Consider the following 18,925-nt stretch of genomic DNA (forward strand, 5'->3'; position numbering starts at 1 on the left):
AATATGATACATTAAGAGATAATCAGAAAGATGCATTAGATAACAACATATCAGTCCCTTTTGTGTATTTGTGAACACATGTAAGGTTGAGTGACTACTCCAGAGAAACCTTTCCATTCCCTACATGTGTCTAAAAGAAGCCATAATAATGCAAAGTTAATGTGAACCCACTGAGCCTGGATGTACATAATGATGGCTAAATGAATTTTTTATGTTGCTCGCTGCTGTGAGTTATGCATATATCCCCCCCGTTTTCTGGTCTAAAATGGTACGATCCTCTTGCTGTGATGGCCACGGTTCCCTCAACACTCCACTCTCTCCCTCCTCCCCTCCCTTCCCCTCCTCTTCCTCCAAAGCTCTGTGCGCCCAGCCCGGTGTCAGGGGGAGATCAGCTGTGCCAGTCCCGGCAGGCCACACACACAGACTCTCTCACACACACACATACACAAACACCCCCACATACACACACACACACACACACAGCACGCTGGCTGGCGAACAAAGCCCCTGGCACTGCCAACGAAGACAAGCCCCATGCCTCCGAGTTTAGCCTCTCCTCTTTTCAGTTCCGCCGTGAGGGGAAAGGCATGACACTGCTATTGACGCCTTCCCTTATCCGAAAGAAACAGGGATTGTTTTGGTGGAAGAGGAGCCACTCTCTTGGTTCATATAGTGGAATATTTTTTTATGTCTTTTCTGCAACTGCTGAGTGCTTGAGATGCTGGCGGAGCGCAGAGAAAACAGCAGGTAGGGACCGGAGCATCATGCTGCTGCTAAGCTTGTCTCCGCGGTGACCAAGGAGTTTGTTTACTGATAGTGGCCACCCTGACCTTGGTGGCTACAATATAGAAAAACACGTTTGTTGCTATTATGGTGTATGTTACAGTGCCTGAGTCATTCATTTAAATGCATCGTCAACATCTAGTGCAGGTTGGTAGATCATTGGAAGATACATCCACAGTGACAGAGTGCAGTCGTGTAATATAAGGTTTGATTACCATCGCTACCTCCATCGTGCAGTGACGGATGAAACAGTCGGGAGCATCTGGATATGTAACAAAATACCATGATGTCTGGAGAGACATTGGGAGAAGCAAAGGCTTGCTAGGGCAACATTTATCTGTAATGATCTGAACAGTGATGACTTTTTATCCTGTAGATTTATGATTCTTTTTGTAAAAAGGATTTTTCAAAAATCTTTGTATATAGCATGCCATTGGTATGTAGTGAAACACAATGGTCCCTGTCTGATGTATTTTCTTCATTGATTTCAAAGATGAAAAATCTTGTTGTAGATGTGAAAATTGAGGAGCATAACATATCATTCAGGAATAACATTATTTTCAATTGGAATCAAGCATCCATGTTTAATTTTGTTATTTAATATCTTGAAGCAAAAAAACTAGACTTGTGGTCAAAACAAAAGCTGGGTTTGAGAGGTTGAGAAGCATGCACCGTTTGATGTTACACATTGAAACATGATAGACACTGTCATGGCAGATAACAGCCAGGGTCCACTTCAGTCCACATTCTAACACCTTGTTGTCTATCTGTTTCGAGGATAACACTGTGTGAAACGTTTTCAATTGGGTTGTAGCTAAATTTAGGGTAGAGGGGTTATTCATATGGACCACCAAAACACACACATTTAAAGGGCAATAATATTGAAATGTCTCATTTCAACATGAATATTATAGTTTTGATTAAAAAAATATCTGCTTTCCTCCCACTAGGCCTGACATTTCTGTAATTATACCATTTTGTATTTTTGGCTGTTGGCACCTAGTCATTTTGAATGAGAGCGAGTTGTCATGGATACTATTCAGTGATACAACTGAATGACACATTACTGAAAAAAGACGACACTAGCAACCTTGCAAGGCAAAAATACTCTTTTTACTTGTTAGGTAAAAGGTTAGTAGTGGTTTTTCAAGAAGTAATTGAACCTATTGTCTTCCAGTCTCAAGCTGTAGCACCTCAGCTTCCATCATTTACAATGATACAATTTTATCTGCTATAACAGCTGGGAGAAGAGTCACCAGTAGAATTTACTAGCATTTTGGTTGGTGGTAATAGCCCGTGTTGATGACACCATAGGTGTTGTTTGCTAAAGGCCTAAATGGATCCAGTTAGGAGGTGGCTGTCAACTCTTCTCCTGTGCAGACATGTTTGGTATTAGAGCATTTCTTGCCCTTCTGGTTCTTGTAACGCTCCTACAGGTTAAGCATCAGCTGTTAAGTTCAGGTTTGTTTGTATAGGTGATGATTTTCAAATGTCTCTGGGTGTCGGAATATATTTTACTGCTTTTTCTAGAGGCTTAGTAAGATAACAAGGGGAAGTATGAAATGGTAGATTATGTGTCGCAAAGGCTTGTAGAGGAGACAGTTTGTCACCCACAGCCAAACTGAAGTAGCATTTGGCTGGAAGTTGGTGTGAATTCCCCCCCCCCCCCCCCCGCCTACACAGCCTTTTACTTTCTTTTGAATTAGCATTTTGTTTGGTTTCATCTAGCTCCTGTCAACCCAGTTTCTTCTCCTTTAGTGGAGCTCCCCAGTTTCCACCACAGCTACCCCCGTAAACTGTCAAAGCAGGAGACATTTCTCTGATTACATCACCTTCTCCGGAGGAACAACCAACACAGGCCCTTTGAAGAATTTGGGCTTTTTTCACGGCACTGGCTGCTGCCTTCATCTCCCAGGAGTTAGCGCTAACTCTGCAAGACGTTCATTGAAGCTGGCGCCCGGGTAAAGAGAATGCTTTGAAAAAAGACTGGAGGGCCAAGAAAGCAAGCAAGCTCAGTTCCCCCAACTGCAAACGAGATGGCATTCCATTGATGCCATTGACTCATTACTTTCTTCGGTTCAGCCGGGGAGAAAAAAATACATGGTTTGATGCAGTTTCTTCCTTTAAACGGAATGGATTATGGCTTATATAGCATAACAGAATCAGGGATGCTCACCGGTTTTGTTTTTGTGAAGTGCTCTACAAACATATTGTTGGCTTTAAATTGGTAATCGTTTTGTATATTGATGGTGCTCTGGGTATCTAATCATGAAAGCTGCTATCTTAATCCTCTGTATGCGATAAAGGTTGATCGAGCATGCTACAAATTCGCATCAGGGCAGATGGAAGAGTAATGGGCCAGCAAGGTCTAAACTTGTTTGGTGGTATTGGGATATAATAAATTCCATGTCACGTCCCAAGCTGCTCAATGGCAGTGTTGGAGATAACGACAGCATCATGTGGACGCTGTGCCAAGAATCTAAATAGCTTGCGCATACAATTCTTAGGGTTTCTGAATGGTTTCCAGCTTCCTTGAGGTGACATTAATTCTCCCGCAAACACATTTTGGATAAACAGATAAGGTGGCCTCATATATAACTGGGAGGAAGAGGGCTCTGTGTTGCCAAAAAGGTGTGGGCATGTTTTTCCTGGCTAGGTTTCCAGATCCCAAATTAAAAAAATTGGATCATGTTGATTTAGAGACAAACGCTTGAAATAGAGCACTGACTCCCCAAAAATCCTGCAGATATATTTTTTGGTCCAACACATTTTTCTTTGCCCAGACTTTTTAAAGATAATTTCAGTAGTTAATCTATTCATAATAGCTGTATGTACAATTACACACGCTACTGTCTTGTAAGTATAATTTAGTTTTTCGAGGAACCTCTTATTTTTTTCAAACCAGACTTGATAAATAATGGATAGGAATCCAAACGGTAGAAAAATTTGGCTTTTTTAGGCAAAGCTATACACCTCCCTGAGATAAAATAATCAGATGAAGCTGCACCACCAAGACTGTAATTAATGCACCCCAAATGTATTTTCCATGACTCTTCAGTTTCAGTTTTGGAGTTCACCCAAGAGCCTATAGTCTTAAAAGGTGTAGACAGAGTTTAAATGTACATGATGTGTCCTGGGCCTATAGGTTTATGTGGTTAGGTGATTCTCAATGCTTACCAAGTAGGTGGAGTGACTTGTAATCCTGCATTTGTCCGCGGATCACTGCGTCTCTCCTTTTGTTGATTTTCCAGCTCCGCCTTATGCCGAGTCTTATGACATGTGTTTGCCCCGGTTTGTGGTCCCCGGCCCTGCTGAGCTCCGACTCTACCATTCTCTCACAGCCTCTTTTTCTGCCTCAGTGACTCGCTGTTAGATCGGGCCCAGCAGCAGTACAGCAGCAGTGTTTAACAGTCAGCATTGTTCAGAAATAAATGCTGGCTTTGATCTGAGGTAGTAAGGCCACATTATAGTACAAAGAAATGTAGGTGGGTTGTGTCGTCTTCTTGAATAGAGATTAAAGGATAATTCCAGGGTATTACAGCTGACTTTGAATTTAGTGTCAATTGTGCTCTTTTAAACAGAGCCCCCCTGGCTCACCAAACTGATTTTGATAGATAAAACAAAGACCAAAAATGACATTATTATCCTTTCTAAATACCCATCATGGTTCATAGACTGATTGAATTTTAAATCTCATCTCTACCTTTGGTCCCTACAATGTTACAGCATAACCGATAGAGATTGTCAAACTCAATGTGTTTCCCCATTGAAAAGGTTTTCATTGTCTTCAAAGTGAACAAGGTGATAAGTCGATCAAATGCTGAGCTCAGTCAGAGAGACTTTAACGCATCTCTGCTTAATAATGTAGAATGTGCAGCGCTCGTAGCTCAGTGGGTAGGGCGCCCTCCCCCCCCCCCATGCCCAGGTCCCGCAGCAGACCCGGGTTCGAATCCCGCCTGGGTCAGTTCTCTGCATGTCCTCTCCTCTTTACCCCATTTCAATTCTGTCAACTATATGTCTAATAAAGCAAAAATGCCCCAAAAATGATCTTTAAACATTTACCATATGTGAGCAAAAGACTATGCACTTGCACTGTCAGTTTTACCTGTATCTTTTATAACCCCCCTTGTGACCCCCACCAAATGACCTTTTAGATTGTCTGGCAGAGTTGTAGGAAGAATTCTCCAGGTTAGATCAGGATCTATTTTTAATAATTACACCAAGTTTTAGTGAACGACACCCAGGGGGAATCTCCAAACCAAAACATGTCCAAAGAAGCTCCAACAACTTTCCATCCTTCCTTCCTGTCTGTGTTTTTTCTTTTTCTTTTTCTTTCAACTTCCAGCTTCAAACAATGAATTTGGGAACCTGGCCCACTGGGCTGCTGGATATTTTTATAAACCGGCCACAGGCCAACCGCTTCTGCTTTTGCAGATTCTCATTTTCATGACATCCAGCAAGATTTTCTCCTTGACTGGCAGCTTTTCAACCGGCTTGTCTGTGGCTCAGCCCGAGTTTACCACTTTAGCCAACAGCTGAACACTGTTTTTTCTGCTGATGCTGCTGAGGCTAGTATAGTTCATGTAGATCACGTTATTACCCAGGTGTTGCTGTGCTGGCTTGGGAGATTTTTCAGTAGATCCTACTAGGCCTTTTCTCAAAGCTTTGCCCAGCTTTATGTGTTGTGTGTATGTTTGTTTCACTACTGCCAATGGTCTGCCCAATTCTCCTGTGGAGAATCAGTGTTATTACAAGTCAGAATGGTAATAAACCTGTACTGTTTTATAATGTGTTTCCATTTTAACCTGCAATTTTTATTTTATTTGCTTCTTTTATTCGCTTTTAAATGTTTTATAATGTGTTTTATGTATTCTAATCTTGCCCCTGTAAAGCACTTTGAGTGGCCCTTGTGTCTGAATTGTGCTATATAAATAAACTTGCCTTGCCTTGCCTTACTGCCGTGAACTTAATATTAATGGGTAACGCTAAGGATAAATAATCGCTTCATATTCATGCAACTAGTTTCTAGTAGCTATAACTTTTTGATTGAAAAGGTGTCATTCGGTGGTCTTCAACTGTTTTTCAAAAAAGATTAAAAAAGGAATGGATTTGGTGAAATTGTTGTTTTCAGACACATGGAATAGTATTCATATGGTGAAGACTTTTCGTGTTCTAACTAATACAAATTGCTTAGCCTCAATCGTTTAGTATGCAGTCAAAATTGAGTACTAATTTATTTGGGAAACTCGTCAGTTCTGCTGGAAGACTGCATCTTGACTAGGTTATCTCATAAACTGTGCAAAGTGTGCATACTGTTAGCTGTTCAATCTGATAACCGTTTTATGGTGTTGTTTGCTGATAATGACCGTCCCAGTTGGCCTACATTAACAGTAGAGAAAAAAAACAAATACATTTTTAATTGCATCTGGCACGTAAACAGCCATCAGCATTGTAAATATACCCCAGATGCTCATCATCCATCCCAAATTAATATTGCAGACTATGTACTTTTTCAACGTCATGGATTCTAAGTATATTAGTTAAACTTGTTCATCTGTCTACAAGGTAGTTAATCTTACATGGTCTTGCTGCTTCCTGTGGCTGAAAGGACTTCATCTTTTGCATTCACTTCCTCTTATAAGTGGAGCGAAAGTGGAGCTGTAGTCATCAGTCAGTCTTTAGAAAAGTATTTTTTTCAGCCAAATGGAAAACGTACTTTTTTTGGTGCACATGTGGTATTTATCCCTTTCCAAACCAGTTCACCTTCATATAATCTAGTCTAGAGGGCATGCAATAAAAATGGGACTTCTAAGAATTACGAATTGCTGCACCTTCAGGCCTGTCTCTGAAAAAACAAACACTTGTATGTTCACCAAACTTTATCAGTGTCCACAGCAGGCGGTGGCATAATGTTGTTGTTTTGGAAAGTTGTATATTATACACCTTATCTCAGACAGGCAGAGCTGTTTGTTGGTAAAAAGCTGTATTGTGGAGTTATATCGCTGCTAACACAGGCCGCATTGTAAATGTCAAACCTGGATTCTTTCAGGGTCTGGTCTCATTTGACCTCCATAATGTGTCTGAAATAGGTCTGAGACTAACCCAATATCGTACCTGTCAGCGGTTATTTTCTTAGGAAATTTCAAAACTGAGTTCAGAAAGAACTAATTATGTATCTCCCTGAGATTACGGAAGTCGCAAAGCAAAGTACTTACCAGGTGAAGGGGCTTAATCCCTTGAATAAAACAAAATCCACACACTCATCATGGACAGTGTCAGGTACTTTGGATAAAGGTGTACCCATATGCGGATATTAAATCAAATTGGCGTTTCAGTGTGAGTTCATGTAGAGGACAGTCTTTGTTGTGTTGTGTGGGCTAAACAAGCTACTACAGCCTTTAGCTCCAGGGTAATTATGTTAGTGCCACAGCATGCCACGTTCCTGTAAATCAAAATAACACTTTGAGTCTGCTCCGTAGCCATCTGTCTCACGTTCTTGCTTGTCTTTTATGACCGTCCTTAAAGGAAGGAGAGGGACATGAGGAAAGTAGATGTGGGTTGTTGAGATGCCAGTCATGGCAAAGCAGACCTTGAACAAGAAAGCACTAAATGAAGGCCCTTAGCCCGTCTTATGGGCACAGTCAACATGGTGCTGCATAGATGATAAAGTATTGAAAGGGTAGCCAAGGTGTTCTATAAAGGTGTCAAATAAGTGACTTTTACAATGTTTGGAGATGGATTTGTGCAGTACATTTATTAACACATTAATGAAATACATACTTACAGATTTCTTTCTGTTATGTAGATACTCAAACATGAAAATGTGTTGTGGAAACTGTCTGGGTTTGACAAAAAATGTTGATTTCACATAACGTATATCATGGCTTAATTGGTAGTAAAATCACAACTATAAGTAGTCTACAAAGTTACAAACTACCTTAAACATTCCCTAACATCTCCATTATGCCAGCCCTTGTGATATTTCAACAAAAAAAATCAAATGTATATACAGCCAACAGATGGGAAAAGCTTGCCAAGAGTGACTTAGCCTGCCTAGGGGGGCTCTTACCCTGAGGGTTGCTGGTTTCAATCCAGAATTGTTAAGACTTCTCACACGAGCCTAAGGACATAGAATGAAGAATGCTATCCAAGTGCTATAGCTACTTCTGAGCTGCCATCATGCAAGTCAGTAAATTTACACCCTGTTTAAACATATTATTATTTTCTTTCGGTTAGCTTCCAAAGTACAATAGGTTGGCCCAGATTGTCCTTTAGTGACTACTGGTCAAAAACTAATACCATTGTTTTGAATTTTTGAAGTCTTACCTGGTTCAATGATGCATTACTTAGTTATTAAGTAACTAAAGTAATGCATTGTGTGACAGTGGTCATAGGCTGACTTTTCATTTTTCAGCTTTCTGTTCATTTGAATAGAATTTGCCATCATTCAAAGGAGGTCAGTATATGATATAGTTCATTGGTGATCAGATTTTAATTGGCCAGTTTGACTATGTTAGAAAAAGGACAATTAGCACCCAGTAAGCCAGATAGTTGAGTCTTTCATTTTGTGAAACTAAAGGAAAGGGACTATTTTGTCAGTGTCTAGAGTGAGAGTGAGAGAAACACTTCCTCCACCGGGGAAGCAGTGACAACATGGCAGACTGTCATGTCTTCTAACCGTCCGTGGTTCCAGCCAACTCTCTCAAAGGAACGGAAGTGTGAGTGAGCTGTCGGTGCTATTTATCTGCAGTTCACCTCGGCATAGTGTCGACAAGATGATGAACACAACAGGGATGTAACCTTTTGCTCAAACATCTGTATACACACACCTTGTGTTCCAGATGTTAAAGGGAAATACCCATACTGTTTTCTTTACAATAAATGGCACATTCTGATCATTCTGATGTTTATAAAGAAACATTTGATTTACTTACTTAAAATCTATCATTGCCTTAAACAAGGTTAATGTTTCTTTTGTGCATTGTTCAAATAAAATTACATTGACGTGATTTCATACCGAACATATGTTGGCAAATGTAGGACAAGCTTGCAGCTGCTAAATCACCACCTTTTTACAGTAATACAACCAATGAAGTGTTATTAAGATGCATGTTGCACAATTTATTAGCAAACTGATACTAGTGATTATGTTTGATGGATTTGTTCTGGAAAGGGAAACAATAGCTGAGCAAAAAGGTTGAAAGTTGTTTTTACGTATCTCATTTAGCACAATGTTGCTATTTATTTTGTTCTATCTATTATATAATGTGATGCATCCCTACAGGCTCGTACTCTATCATGTGGCGGAGGCACATAAATGAGAAAAGCTTTTTCTCTCCTGCAACCCACTATTGTCAGTGTGCCCTTGAGCAAGGTACAGTGTGTGTCAGGGCCGCTGCTGAAAAGGGAAACTTGTATTTATGATTGATTAGCAACTTTGCCGCCCCGGTTCCAGGCAGTTGATTCTGTTTTTTTTATCAGCGGATGTCGTTGGTAGGCTTTGCGGTACACTGATGTCTCCTAGCAACCATCTTAAGGATAATGTGGAGAGAAGTGGACCTGTGGAAAATAATAGTTAGATGTATAATGACCACGGTACAAATATAGCGCCGTAAAATGATCGCGTTTTTAGAATTCATTGCAAAGAATAAATAAATAAAAAGCAAACAGTAGTACAGTACAAGCTGCAGAACACAAACCTGAACAGTGATGTGGCACATGAGGCAGCAAACCCACTATATTTTGTCGAAACAATCAAGTCTCCATTTACCTCTAATGTGGGCTAGCTATCTACACTGCCCCCTTTGTTTATATACCATATTACAGAGCCTATAGGATTTTGTTTACAAACCATATTACAGAGCCCAGACTGTATATTTACACTGTATTTTTTCAAGTAGATCATGAGGAGACATTCACTGATATTGACAAAAAGCGATTTTTACAACAAGCGTTCATCCAGAATCACTGACTCCACCTTTTGAATTATTGCGTAGCTTAAACACGTAACATAAACCTCCCTTTTCTCTCCCCTTGTCTGTAGGGCTGCCTTTGCCCTGACCAAGCCTCTGAAGATGAACATGGTGAAGCGGATCATGGGGCGGCCGCGGCAGGAGGAGTGCAGCCCCCAGGACAACGCCCTGGGCCTGATGCACCTCCGACGGCTCTTCTCCGAGCTGTGCCACCCGCCCCGCCACATGACCCAGAAGGAGCAGGAGGAGAAGCTCTACATGATGCTGCCCGTCTTCAACAGGGTAAGTCACAACAACAGAGTCGAACAGGAGAGGGCTGGAGGCAGATTCCTGTTGAAAATAGGGGTCCATTTTGATTCTTGGGGGCACACATCGATTTTCTTGATTTCAGGATCTACTCCAGTCTGCTGTTTGCTAAGATAGGCATTGTGGCAAATTATCGTATGAAAGAGTAAAAGTTATGCTAGTTAAGTTCAACATTAATTCATGCTGGCAAACACAGGCAGGTGAATGTCGAAAATGGCATTCTCTTTTTCGACAGACTTTACATTTTATTTTATACAGACAAGAGATAAATTTAGTACATACAGCCTTTGATGACAAGACAACAACATCTAAAACATGCAAAGTCTAATAAAGATTACATACAAATACATAAATGATAGTAATAGAGAAAAAAAGTCCCTTTTGCAATCGTAAAGAAAAAATACTTCTAATATTTTGATGCAAAGTGCCAAATCGTATGAAAGCTGTCTTGAGATATAGTCCAACTCTTTTTATCCCAGTTCAAGTTGTGTTGGGCTACTTTATAGTTCTTGAGTTTATTGTAAAAGCTTTCATTTTGGCTCTGTAATATATGAGCCTTGCATCCAAAGTTGCTTCTTTTTGTCCATGTCGTTTTCAAAACAGATGAACTGTTGTCTGGCATGTAGTTGCACTCATGTTGTTATGGAAAATGTGGTGCTCCATGAACTCCCCACAGTATCACTTATATGCCATCATGTTCATAATAGATACTATGGATGGATTGAAATGTGTTCAACAAATGAGATGTCACCTAGGAAAATATTTTGAATTCAAATCCTGCGGTTAACAGTTATACACCTGTGTAGACACACACACACACACACACACACACACACACACACACACACACACACACACACACACACACACACACACACAGAGACTTCCTCAACGGCCTGCAGTGAAATATAATGGAAATGAGTCTGTACGCTTGTGCAGATATGTTGACTTTATGGCTCAGGTTCAACTGAATGAAAAACAATTGGATTCACGTTATCAGTCCAATATATCAGTATATCTAGTAACTACAGTGTGAATGATCAAACTACTTTACATAGACTCATACTTTATCATAACTTCTTGTAATGAACTTGAATTGGACTTTTGAGCTCCGAGATAGCACACACAGACAGACAGACAGACAGACAGACAGACGGACAGACAGACGGACAGACAGACAGACAGACAGAGACACACACACACACACACACACACACACACACACACACACACACACACACACACACACACACACACACACACACACACACACACACACAGCCATGTGGTATTTGACAAAGGGAATATTGTCTAAGAGGCACATCTGGTTCACAGGTGCATATTGCATAAAAGTCACGCAAAGGTAGAGAACTCATCAACCTGTCACCAATACGTTTAATTTAAAAGTTATTATTATAAATGATTAGTTTATAGACCTTTGTAAGGCTTAAAAGTGACATACACCATCACTATACTTGAGCCTAATGCAGAAAAGGATGACAATAACTGTAACTGAGAAAATACATACAGCTCTCGAAAAAATTAAGAGACCACTCCAAATGTTCAGTGTCTCTTGTTTTACTATTTATAGGCATATGTTTGAGTAGAATGGACATTTTTGTTTTATAATATAAACTACTGACAACATTTCTACCAAATTCCAATACATTTTTTGTCATTAAGAGCATTTTCAATAAATAATGTAGTGATGAAGATTTAAGAAAAATCCAGACTGGTCTCTTAATTTCTTCCGGAGCTGTTTGTAACATAGGCCAAAAATTATATTCCTATAAACATTATATTATTTTTCTACAAAAATATTGTTCTTCAAGAAATAAAAGCTTCTTATAGCACAGCACACTGATACATTAGTTTTCCTTATCGTTTTCTAGCTGCTGTTGCATCAGCCCTGTCGAGTGTTCTCGTCAGACTGGAGTGCCGTACCGAGGGTCTCTTGACTTGTCAGCTAATTATCCGAGGCTGGCTGTGACTCACTCACTGGTGGCAGAATAATAATTCCTGTCAGAATGTTAAAGTAGACTCATTCTCGTTCCGGCATCAGGACTGTCTGCAGGCCTATCACCTCAGATTTGCTAGATAAATAGATACATGATTTATTTTTATTTTTCTTAGGTAAATAAAGAAATAAATAAAAACTATCTCTTATTTTATTGAGATAAATAAATACACAATTTTTTTATTGTTAGATATAATGAAATAAATAAAAAACTATATTTTATTTTATTAAAATTAATAAATAAATACATGATTTTTTTTGTTTGTTTTTTCTTAGTTTTTATTTATTTTGTTATATAACTATCTTTTTTTTTCTATTGAGATAAATACATAAATACACGATGAGTCGTTGTCGTTGAATGAAGTGTATTGTATTTTTGCTCAAAGGCTCAGGCGGCAGTGTTCTCTCTCTGTGGCTGTAACATCAGGACATGCCGGGAATAAGCCAGTGAGATGTTATCCAGTGTACCCTCCGTGATTCCCTGTGTGTCACTGCTTGATGTGATTACAGCTGTAATTGTGAGGAACTGCAGGCTGTGATAGAAATTCATAACAAATGTCTGTTGTTTTCTCCTTTCTCTTTAAGGAAACAATCAGTTACATTTTCAAATAGATTAATTTCAGATTTTCTGCTCTCTGAGGTCCATTTAACACTTGTTAGGAAGCCATTCATTTTAGTTTTTCTTATTATGCTGGTTATTTAATGTATTTTTTTAAAGGTGGAGTCAGCGATTTCTGTAGAACGCTTGTTGTCAAAATCACTTTTTGTCAAAATCAGTGAATATCTCCTCCGCAGACCTGTTCCTTGCTAGGGTGGGCCACCTTTGTTTACATGGCAGTTTACAGAGACTAGGCTGTGTATTAACACTGGATTTGTTTTACAGCGCACACAGTACCAACAGGTAGTGGTTCATGAGCAGATATTGATATTTTGACCACAAGCTTTCTTCAGAATCGCTGACTCCACCTTTTTTTCGGATTTCTTTTGCACTCTGCTGCCAATTTAACTCTTGTTTTCTTGAAGTTCTTTTTGTATTTGAATTAGAATTTTTCAATTTTTTTTTATTTATTTTATTAAAGGTTCAGTAAGCAATATGGTCCTTTTAGCTAACTTCCTCTCAGTGATTGCAGTTAGCAGTCCCCTACCACATAAACACACAGCCGTCTTCATCAGATAGTGCCGCGATGGAGAGCAGTGAGTCATCGTTCACGGGCACAGAGACCCCGCCTCTTTATGGCGCTCTGTCTCCTGATTGGATAAAAAACGAGCGGGATACTCAACATTTTTTCCGGCAATTACTGCAAAGCTGAATGACTGGGAGACCTGTGTTATGAACTTTGCATACTGTTGAAGTGATTGCTGTATGAATATAGATATATATAGATTTAACACGTATATTAACAAATAAATCTCACTTACTTCTCCTTTAACCAACTCTTTCCCATGTGTGTTTTAGGTGTTTGGTAACGCTCCACCCAGCAGCATGACAGAGAAGTTCACAGACCTGCTTCAGTTCACCACTCAGGTGTCACGCCTCATGGTGACCGAGATCAGAAGAAGAGCTTCCAATAAGTCAACAGGTGAGGCCAACAATGACACGAAGATGTATTACTCTAGACATGTGATGGGAAGCAAGAGTAAACATCCATTTATCATTCCGTTGGCACCTGTTCCCCTCCAGTGTGTTTGTTCTTCCCTGCTGATAAAGACAGAGATGCTAGAAGGGGATTTATTTTGTCTATTACTCCCTCCATCTTCAGTTTGGGTGATGTTTTTTTAAGGGAAAATCATGATGCCAAATACAAAGATTTATTTAGTTCTCAGGATTATCATGAGCAGAAAATCGATAGATACACGTATGCATGTTTTTCCCATTGAGAACAGTGAAAGTCTTACAACTGACTAAAATGTACAATTGCACATTTAAATTAAACTGCTTCTCACTCAATAGTTTTTGTACTAAGGATCAATGCAATATGTGTTGAATCTACAATACAGGTGTCAGCTCTGACAGCAATGACTGTGCTTCTTCATAGTGAAGACACTACTACACACACACATGCACACACGTACACACACACACACACACACACACACACACACACACACACACACACACACACACACGCAGTTGTAAGTCTCCAGCTTCCCTTCTTGTCAAATCTCTCCTTATCATCCTTCTGCATCTCTCTCTAGTCTCTGTCTGAACATGTGATGTGCTGTTTTGTTGTTTTCAAGCACAAAGCGTCTCTGATTTTGCAACAACACACACACACACACACACACACACACACACACACACACACACACACACACACACACACACACACACACACACACACACACACACATGCACTTTTCCAGCTTGTCATCAGGCTTTTCACAATTGAGTCAGTAGTTGACGCAGGCTCTCAACCGACTAACCTTGCAGAGCTCGACATCCTCAAATAAACTGTTTTTTTCTTATTTAAGGAAGCATTTTTCAAAGGTGTGCTTATAAACCTATACTTCAAAGTAATATCCCCCTACTCTATGCAGATCAAAGGAGTAACTGTTGCCCATCAAAAGTGTCCGAAATCTCAAATTATTTTCTCCCTAGAGTAAAGCAATGTCTGTTGCAGAAAGGGATTTTTAGATGCAGTTTTTTTTGTAAACAATGGTTATTCCCACGCTTGGAGCTAAATGTAACCTAATCAGAGCTTTTGTTGCTCATGATTCTGACAAATTGGAAGTTAAACACAGTGCCATTTGCAGTTTAATCACAGTTGTATTTGCTAAACAGCACGGATATGTAGACTAAATACCAATTATATATTGTATAACCTCATTCTTTTCAATCAAATTTCTTGTTCTTGTATTACATTGTGACTTGATTAGGGTAAAAATACTCCCCATCCCAACGTCAAACAAGAAGCTAATGTCAGATTTAATAATGTAGCGGTAACAAAATGGCATTTAGTCTTATTAGGAGCCAGGCTATTGCCCTAAGGCAGGATGCTTCTGTTGTTTTGAAGGAGAGGGAGAGAGAGAGAGAGAGGGAGGAAGAGAGAGAAGAGGGGGACAGAGAGAGAGATAGATTCACGTTTAAATTGGATAAAGGTTGATGTCCGCAGGAGACAGTTGGACAAACGTGCTCTGTGAAGCATGGATGTCTTGGAGCTAATATGTAGCGAGCCACCAGCTACAAGAACCACATGAGATGGATATTTGCCCTATTTTTCACCACTCTATCATCCCTAAAATTTTCTCTGAGGGAGGGACCATATATGGTGACTCAAGTAACATAACACATGGGTTAGAGTTCCTTTATTTTTTTCTATACTTACACTTTGGTGATTTTTCTTTACCCTAGATAAGGGAGGAACCATATACAGTAACTTCAGTAACCTTGATTTGCAACAGAAAAAATTGAAAATAATTTACAAAAGTGTAAAAAAAAAAAAAGTCCTGGGATATTTTCCATTTGGTTCCATTTTCCAGCTTTAATCTTTGAGTTTCCAAGTGTTTCAATGAGTTCCCTATAGAGGTTTCAACAATGAACAGCTTCATTAGCTTTTCTAATGCTTCTGTAAATAATGGGTTCCTTCACTAAATAATGTAGGAGATTGAACACTTTCAGATGGGATATAATCTGGAAAATCACACATCTGAAATCTCCTAATCACATTTTAAGATCTACAATGTCGGTTTTTTTCTTCCCCCTTTTTAGAAGTTGATTGAAGACGAGACAACGTGTCAAATCCACCCAGATAATTTATTCATTGCATAACTGATTGTTGTTCCAGCGGCGCATCTGCCTTCCACAATGAACTTGTCAATTTCCATCTAGTTAACTCTGTGTGTTTGTGTGTTGTGTGTGTGTGTGTGTGTGTGTGTGTGTGTGTCTGTGTCTGTGTCTGTGTCTGTGTCTGTGTCTGTCTGTGTGTGTCCTTTTCTGTGTGTGTGTGTGTGTGTGTCTGTCTGTCTGTCTGTCTGTCTGTGTGTATGTTACAGAGGCTGCCAGTCGAGCCATAGTGCAGTTCCTTGAGGTGAACCAGAGTGAGGAGGCGAGTCGTGGCTGGATGCTTCTGACCACCATCAACCTGTTGGCCTCCTCTGGACAGGTTGGTACAAATAACACCTATCACCCAATTTTCGGCGCCATTTTTGTTTGTGTGCCCTTGATATGTCTTAAGGTTTGCGCCTTATACGTTAGTGGGTGTATAAAAAGAAAGAGGTTCTCAGCGGTTTTTTGTCTGTTTTGACCTATTTTGCATCTCTCCTCTTTGATCTCCCAGCAAAAAATAGCATCAGGCTTTGTTAGAAAATGATAAACAAGCCCCACCGGACCTATCCTGGCTTATTCTCCCCCCAAACATAGTCATTTGTTAAAAGCAGGGTTGGTTATTCTGGAAGGCTAGCTAGATTTTGAAAGTAGCATCTTCAGGGATCGAAGGGTTGGCGGTTCGATTCCCGCCCGGCTACTTGTGTCATGGTTGTTGTGTCCTTGGGCAAGACAATTCACCCACCTTGCCTTGTGTTGATAGTTAGCTGCTGATAATGTAGGAATGGTAACGTGTTAATGGGAACAGGTCTCCCTTGAAAAAAAGAGTCTCCGGTCTCAATGGGATTTACCTGTACAAATAAAGGTTTTAAAAAAAAAGAAAAAAAGACATACCCACACAAAGAGATGTGCACAAGCAAATGCAATTGCCAATGTTTACTCACATTTGTCCTCTTGCTGTATCTGAGAACTTTTTTAGTTGGAGATTTTTCTGCTTCTGTCTCTCTTCTTCCTGGCATTTTTTTTAGCAGGGCAGGTTGTTAAAAAAATAAATACAATTTGGCTACGTTTTCTCAACTTTCCACGTAGACTTGCATTAACTTACCTTCAGCAGCAATGACACGCTTTGAGTTCAGGCTCGTACATGTACATGGGAAACGCTAAAGTATGTTCAGTGGTGCAAGGAGCCATGTGATTGGTTCTTTTCCAAGCTGGACTGTGAGGCAGTGATTGGTTGGTCGTTTTCACAGGATTACAGCAGCTACAGATGACAGATCTTTTTTTTTTGTGCTTTTTTAGAACCCATACATTATTTTATTTTTTTCACAATTTAAAGAACATTTCAAACAATATAATCAAAAGGGTTAATCGGATGAAATAACCAACCTTGCCTTAAACCTGATTTATATATTTTTTTTTACACACCATTCCACTGATGCCTCTCTATGTCACATGACTAGTATTATTGACATGAGATCAAGTCAAAAACCATCATTCTTAATTTGAACATGGCAGCTTTCTGGGCTCCAGGTTTTAAAGGTTAGGCATTAAGGTCTTCTCCGGTGCGTGTTTGAGCTTTTGAACTGTGGCCAGCAGACATCTTTTGAACTCCTCAGCCCCACATTCCTCTAGAGGTCGTGTGGGGAGAATGGCTGTCAACTGGCCTTCTGGCTCGCAGCTTTCTCTGCTCCGCTGAACCTCAGAAATTCACTGTTGTTTTTGTTTTTTGTTGATTTTGAGTCAATCGCTTCCTCTCTACTGCTGTAGACATGTTTCAAAATCCACTCTTTCTTCCCTTTAAAGGTGGAGTCAGCGATTCTGGAGAACGCTTGTTGTCAAAAACACTTTTTTGGTCAAAATCAGTGAATATCTGCTCACAATATGCTACCATTACATACTGTGTGTGCAATGAGAAAAAATCAAGTGTTAATACTAGAGGTGGGCATAGATTAATTTTTTTAATCTAGATTAATCTAGATTAATTTTGGAATTAATCTAGATTAATCTAGATTAAAATGGCTCATTTGAATTCATTCATAATATGTGTGTGCTCCCTAAATAATGACTCAAAGTAAGTCTTTGAGAACGTGTTTCTCAAGCCAGGTGGCGCATCAGACCAGGGGCTCATCTCCTGTGCAGGTGCACACCTAATGCATCAAGTTAACTTGCGTGCAGAAAGAGGATGTCACGGAACTCATGTCCGTTAGCTTTTCAATATAAGACTGTCAAAATAAAAGTCCCGCAAAACAATCGTTATTTTGGGGATTAACTTCTCCGCGTGAGAAATTTGAGTTGTAGGCTAGCGTGTGAGAGTGTGAGCTGGTTGATATGAGTGTGTCTCACGGCCAAAAGGGTGAGACTTGGCAGCTCTGTCAGTTGTCAAACAAAGCGGACGGACGTGGTCTCTATAGCAACGAGATCAGCTGAGCTATCACTGATAAAAAAAAATATTGTTTCCATAATGATTTCCATAGCCTTAAGCCATAGGCTAGCCTACATGTTGTGTAATTCAGTGATTTTCAACCTTTAATGAGTCGAGGCTATGCATTGGCTTTGGCGATTTCCCTTGCCTCTTTTTTTTCTCTCCACACAAAGCTCTCCCATTGCACACACGCATGCCCCGGCCGCTTCCGAGAGCAGACTGTTAGAACTCCTACAGTAAACCAATTCCGCATTGCACAAGGTGCAAACAACCTTGGTCTTGTCGAGGTTTCCATTGGGAAGCTTCTTAAAAATACATTTTCCCTGAAGCAAACCCGGCGGCTTCCTAGCTGCATCCATGTCAGCACGTTACGTTTGATGTGGTAGGCTACACAGGTGCGAAGTCGGACTCGTTCTGACTCGTGCACTACAGTGCAATTCGGCCAGGTATACATCCGCGCTAAAATAAGAGGAACAAGAGATTAACGGCGATATTTTTTTTATCGCCGATAAGAGTCTGGCGTTAACGCAGCACGTTAACGCCGTTATCGCCCACCACTAGTTAATACACAGCCTAAGCTCTGTGAGCCCCTTTATTTACATACATACCCTTTGTTTACATGCCAGTTTACAGAGCCTAGGCTGTATTGCTGTATTAACACC

General features: G+C 40.0%; 1 protein-coding gene across 1 annotated transcript in view; it reads left to right on the forward strand.

Moving 5' to 3' along the window:
- The first annotated feature begins 9,830 nt into the window (after window positions 1-9,830).
- Window positions 9,831-18,925, forward strand: part of wdfy3 (WD repeat and FYVE domain containing 3) — a 96,623-nt gene continuing 87,528 nt past the window's right edge. Inside the window, exons 1-3 of the mRNA XM_080037983.1 lie at window positions 9,831-10,037; window positions 13,535-13,658; window positions 16,072-16,181. Of these exons, the coding sequence (XP_079894109.1) occupies window positions 9,858-10,037; window positions 13,535-13,658; window positions 16,072-16,181 (414 nt within the window). The 5' untranslated portion in view covers window positions 9,831-9,857. The remainder of the gene's footprint in view (window positions 10,038-13,534; window positions 13,659-16,071; window positions 16,182-18,925) is intronic.

The sequence above is a fragment of the Ammodytes marinus genome (genome assembly GCF_949987685.1).
Source record: "Ammodytes marinus genome assembly, chromosome: 2".
In the NCBI taxonomy this organism is placed as follows: Eukaryota; Metazoa; Chordata; class Actinopteri; order Uranoscopiformes; family Ammodytidae; genus Ammodytes; species Ammodytes marinus.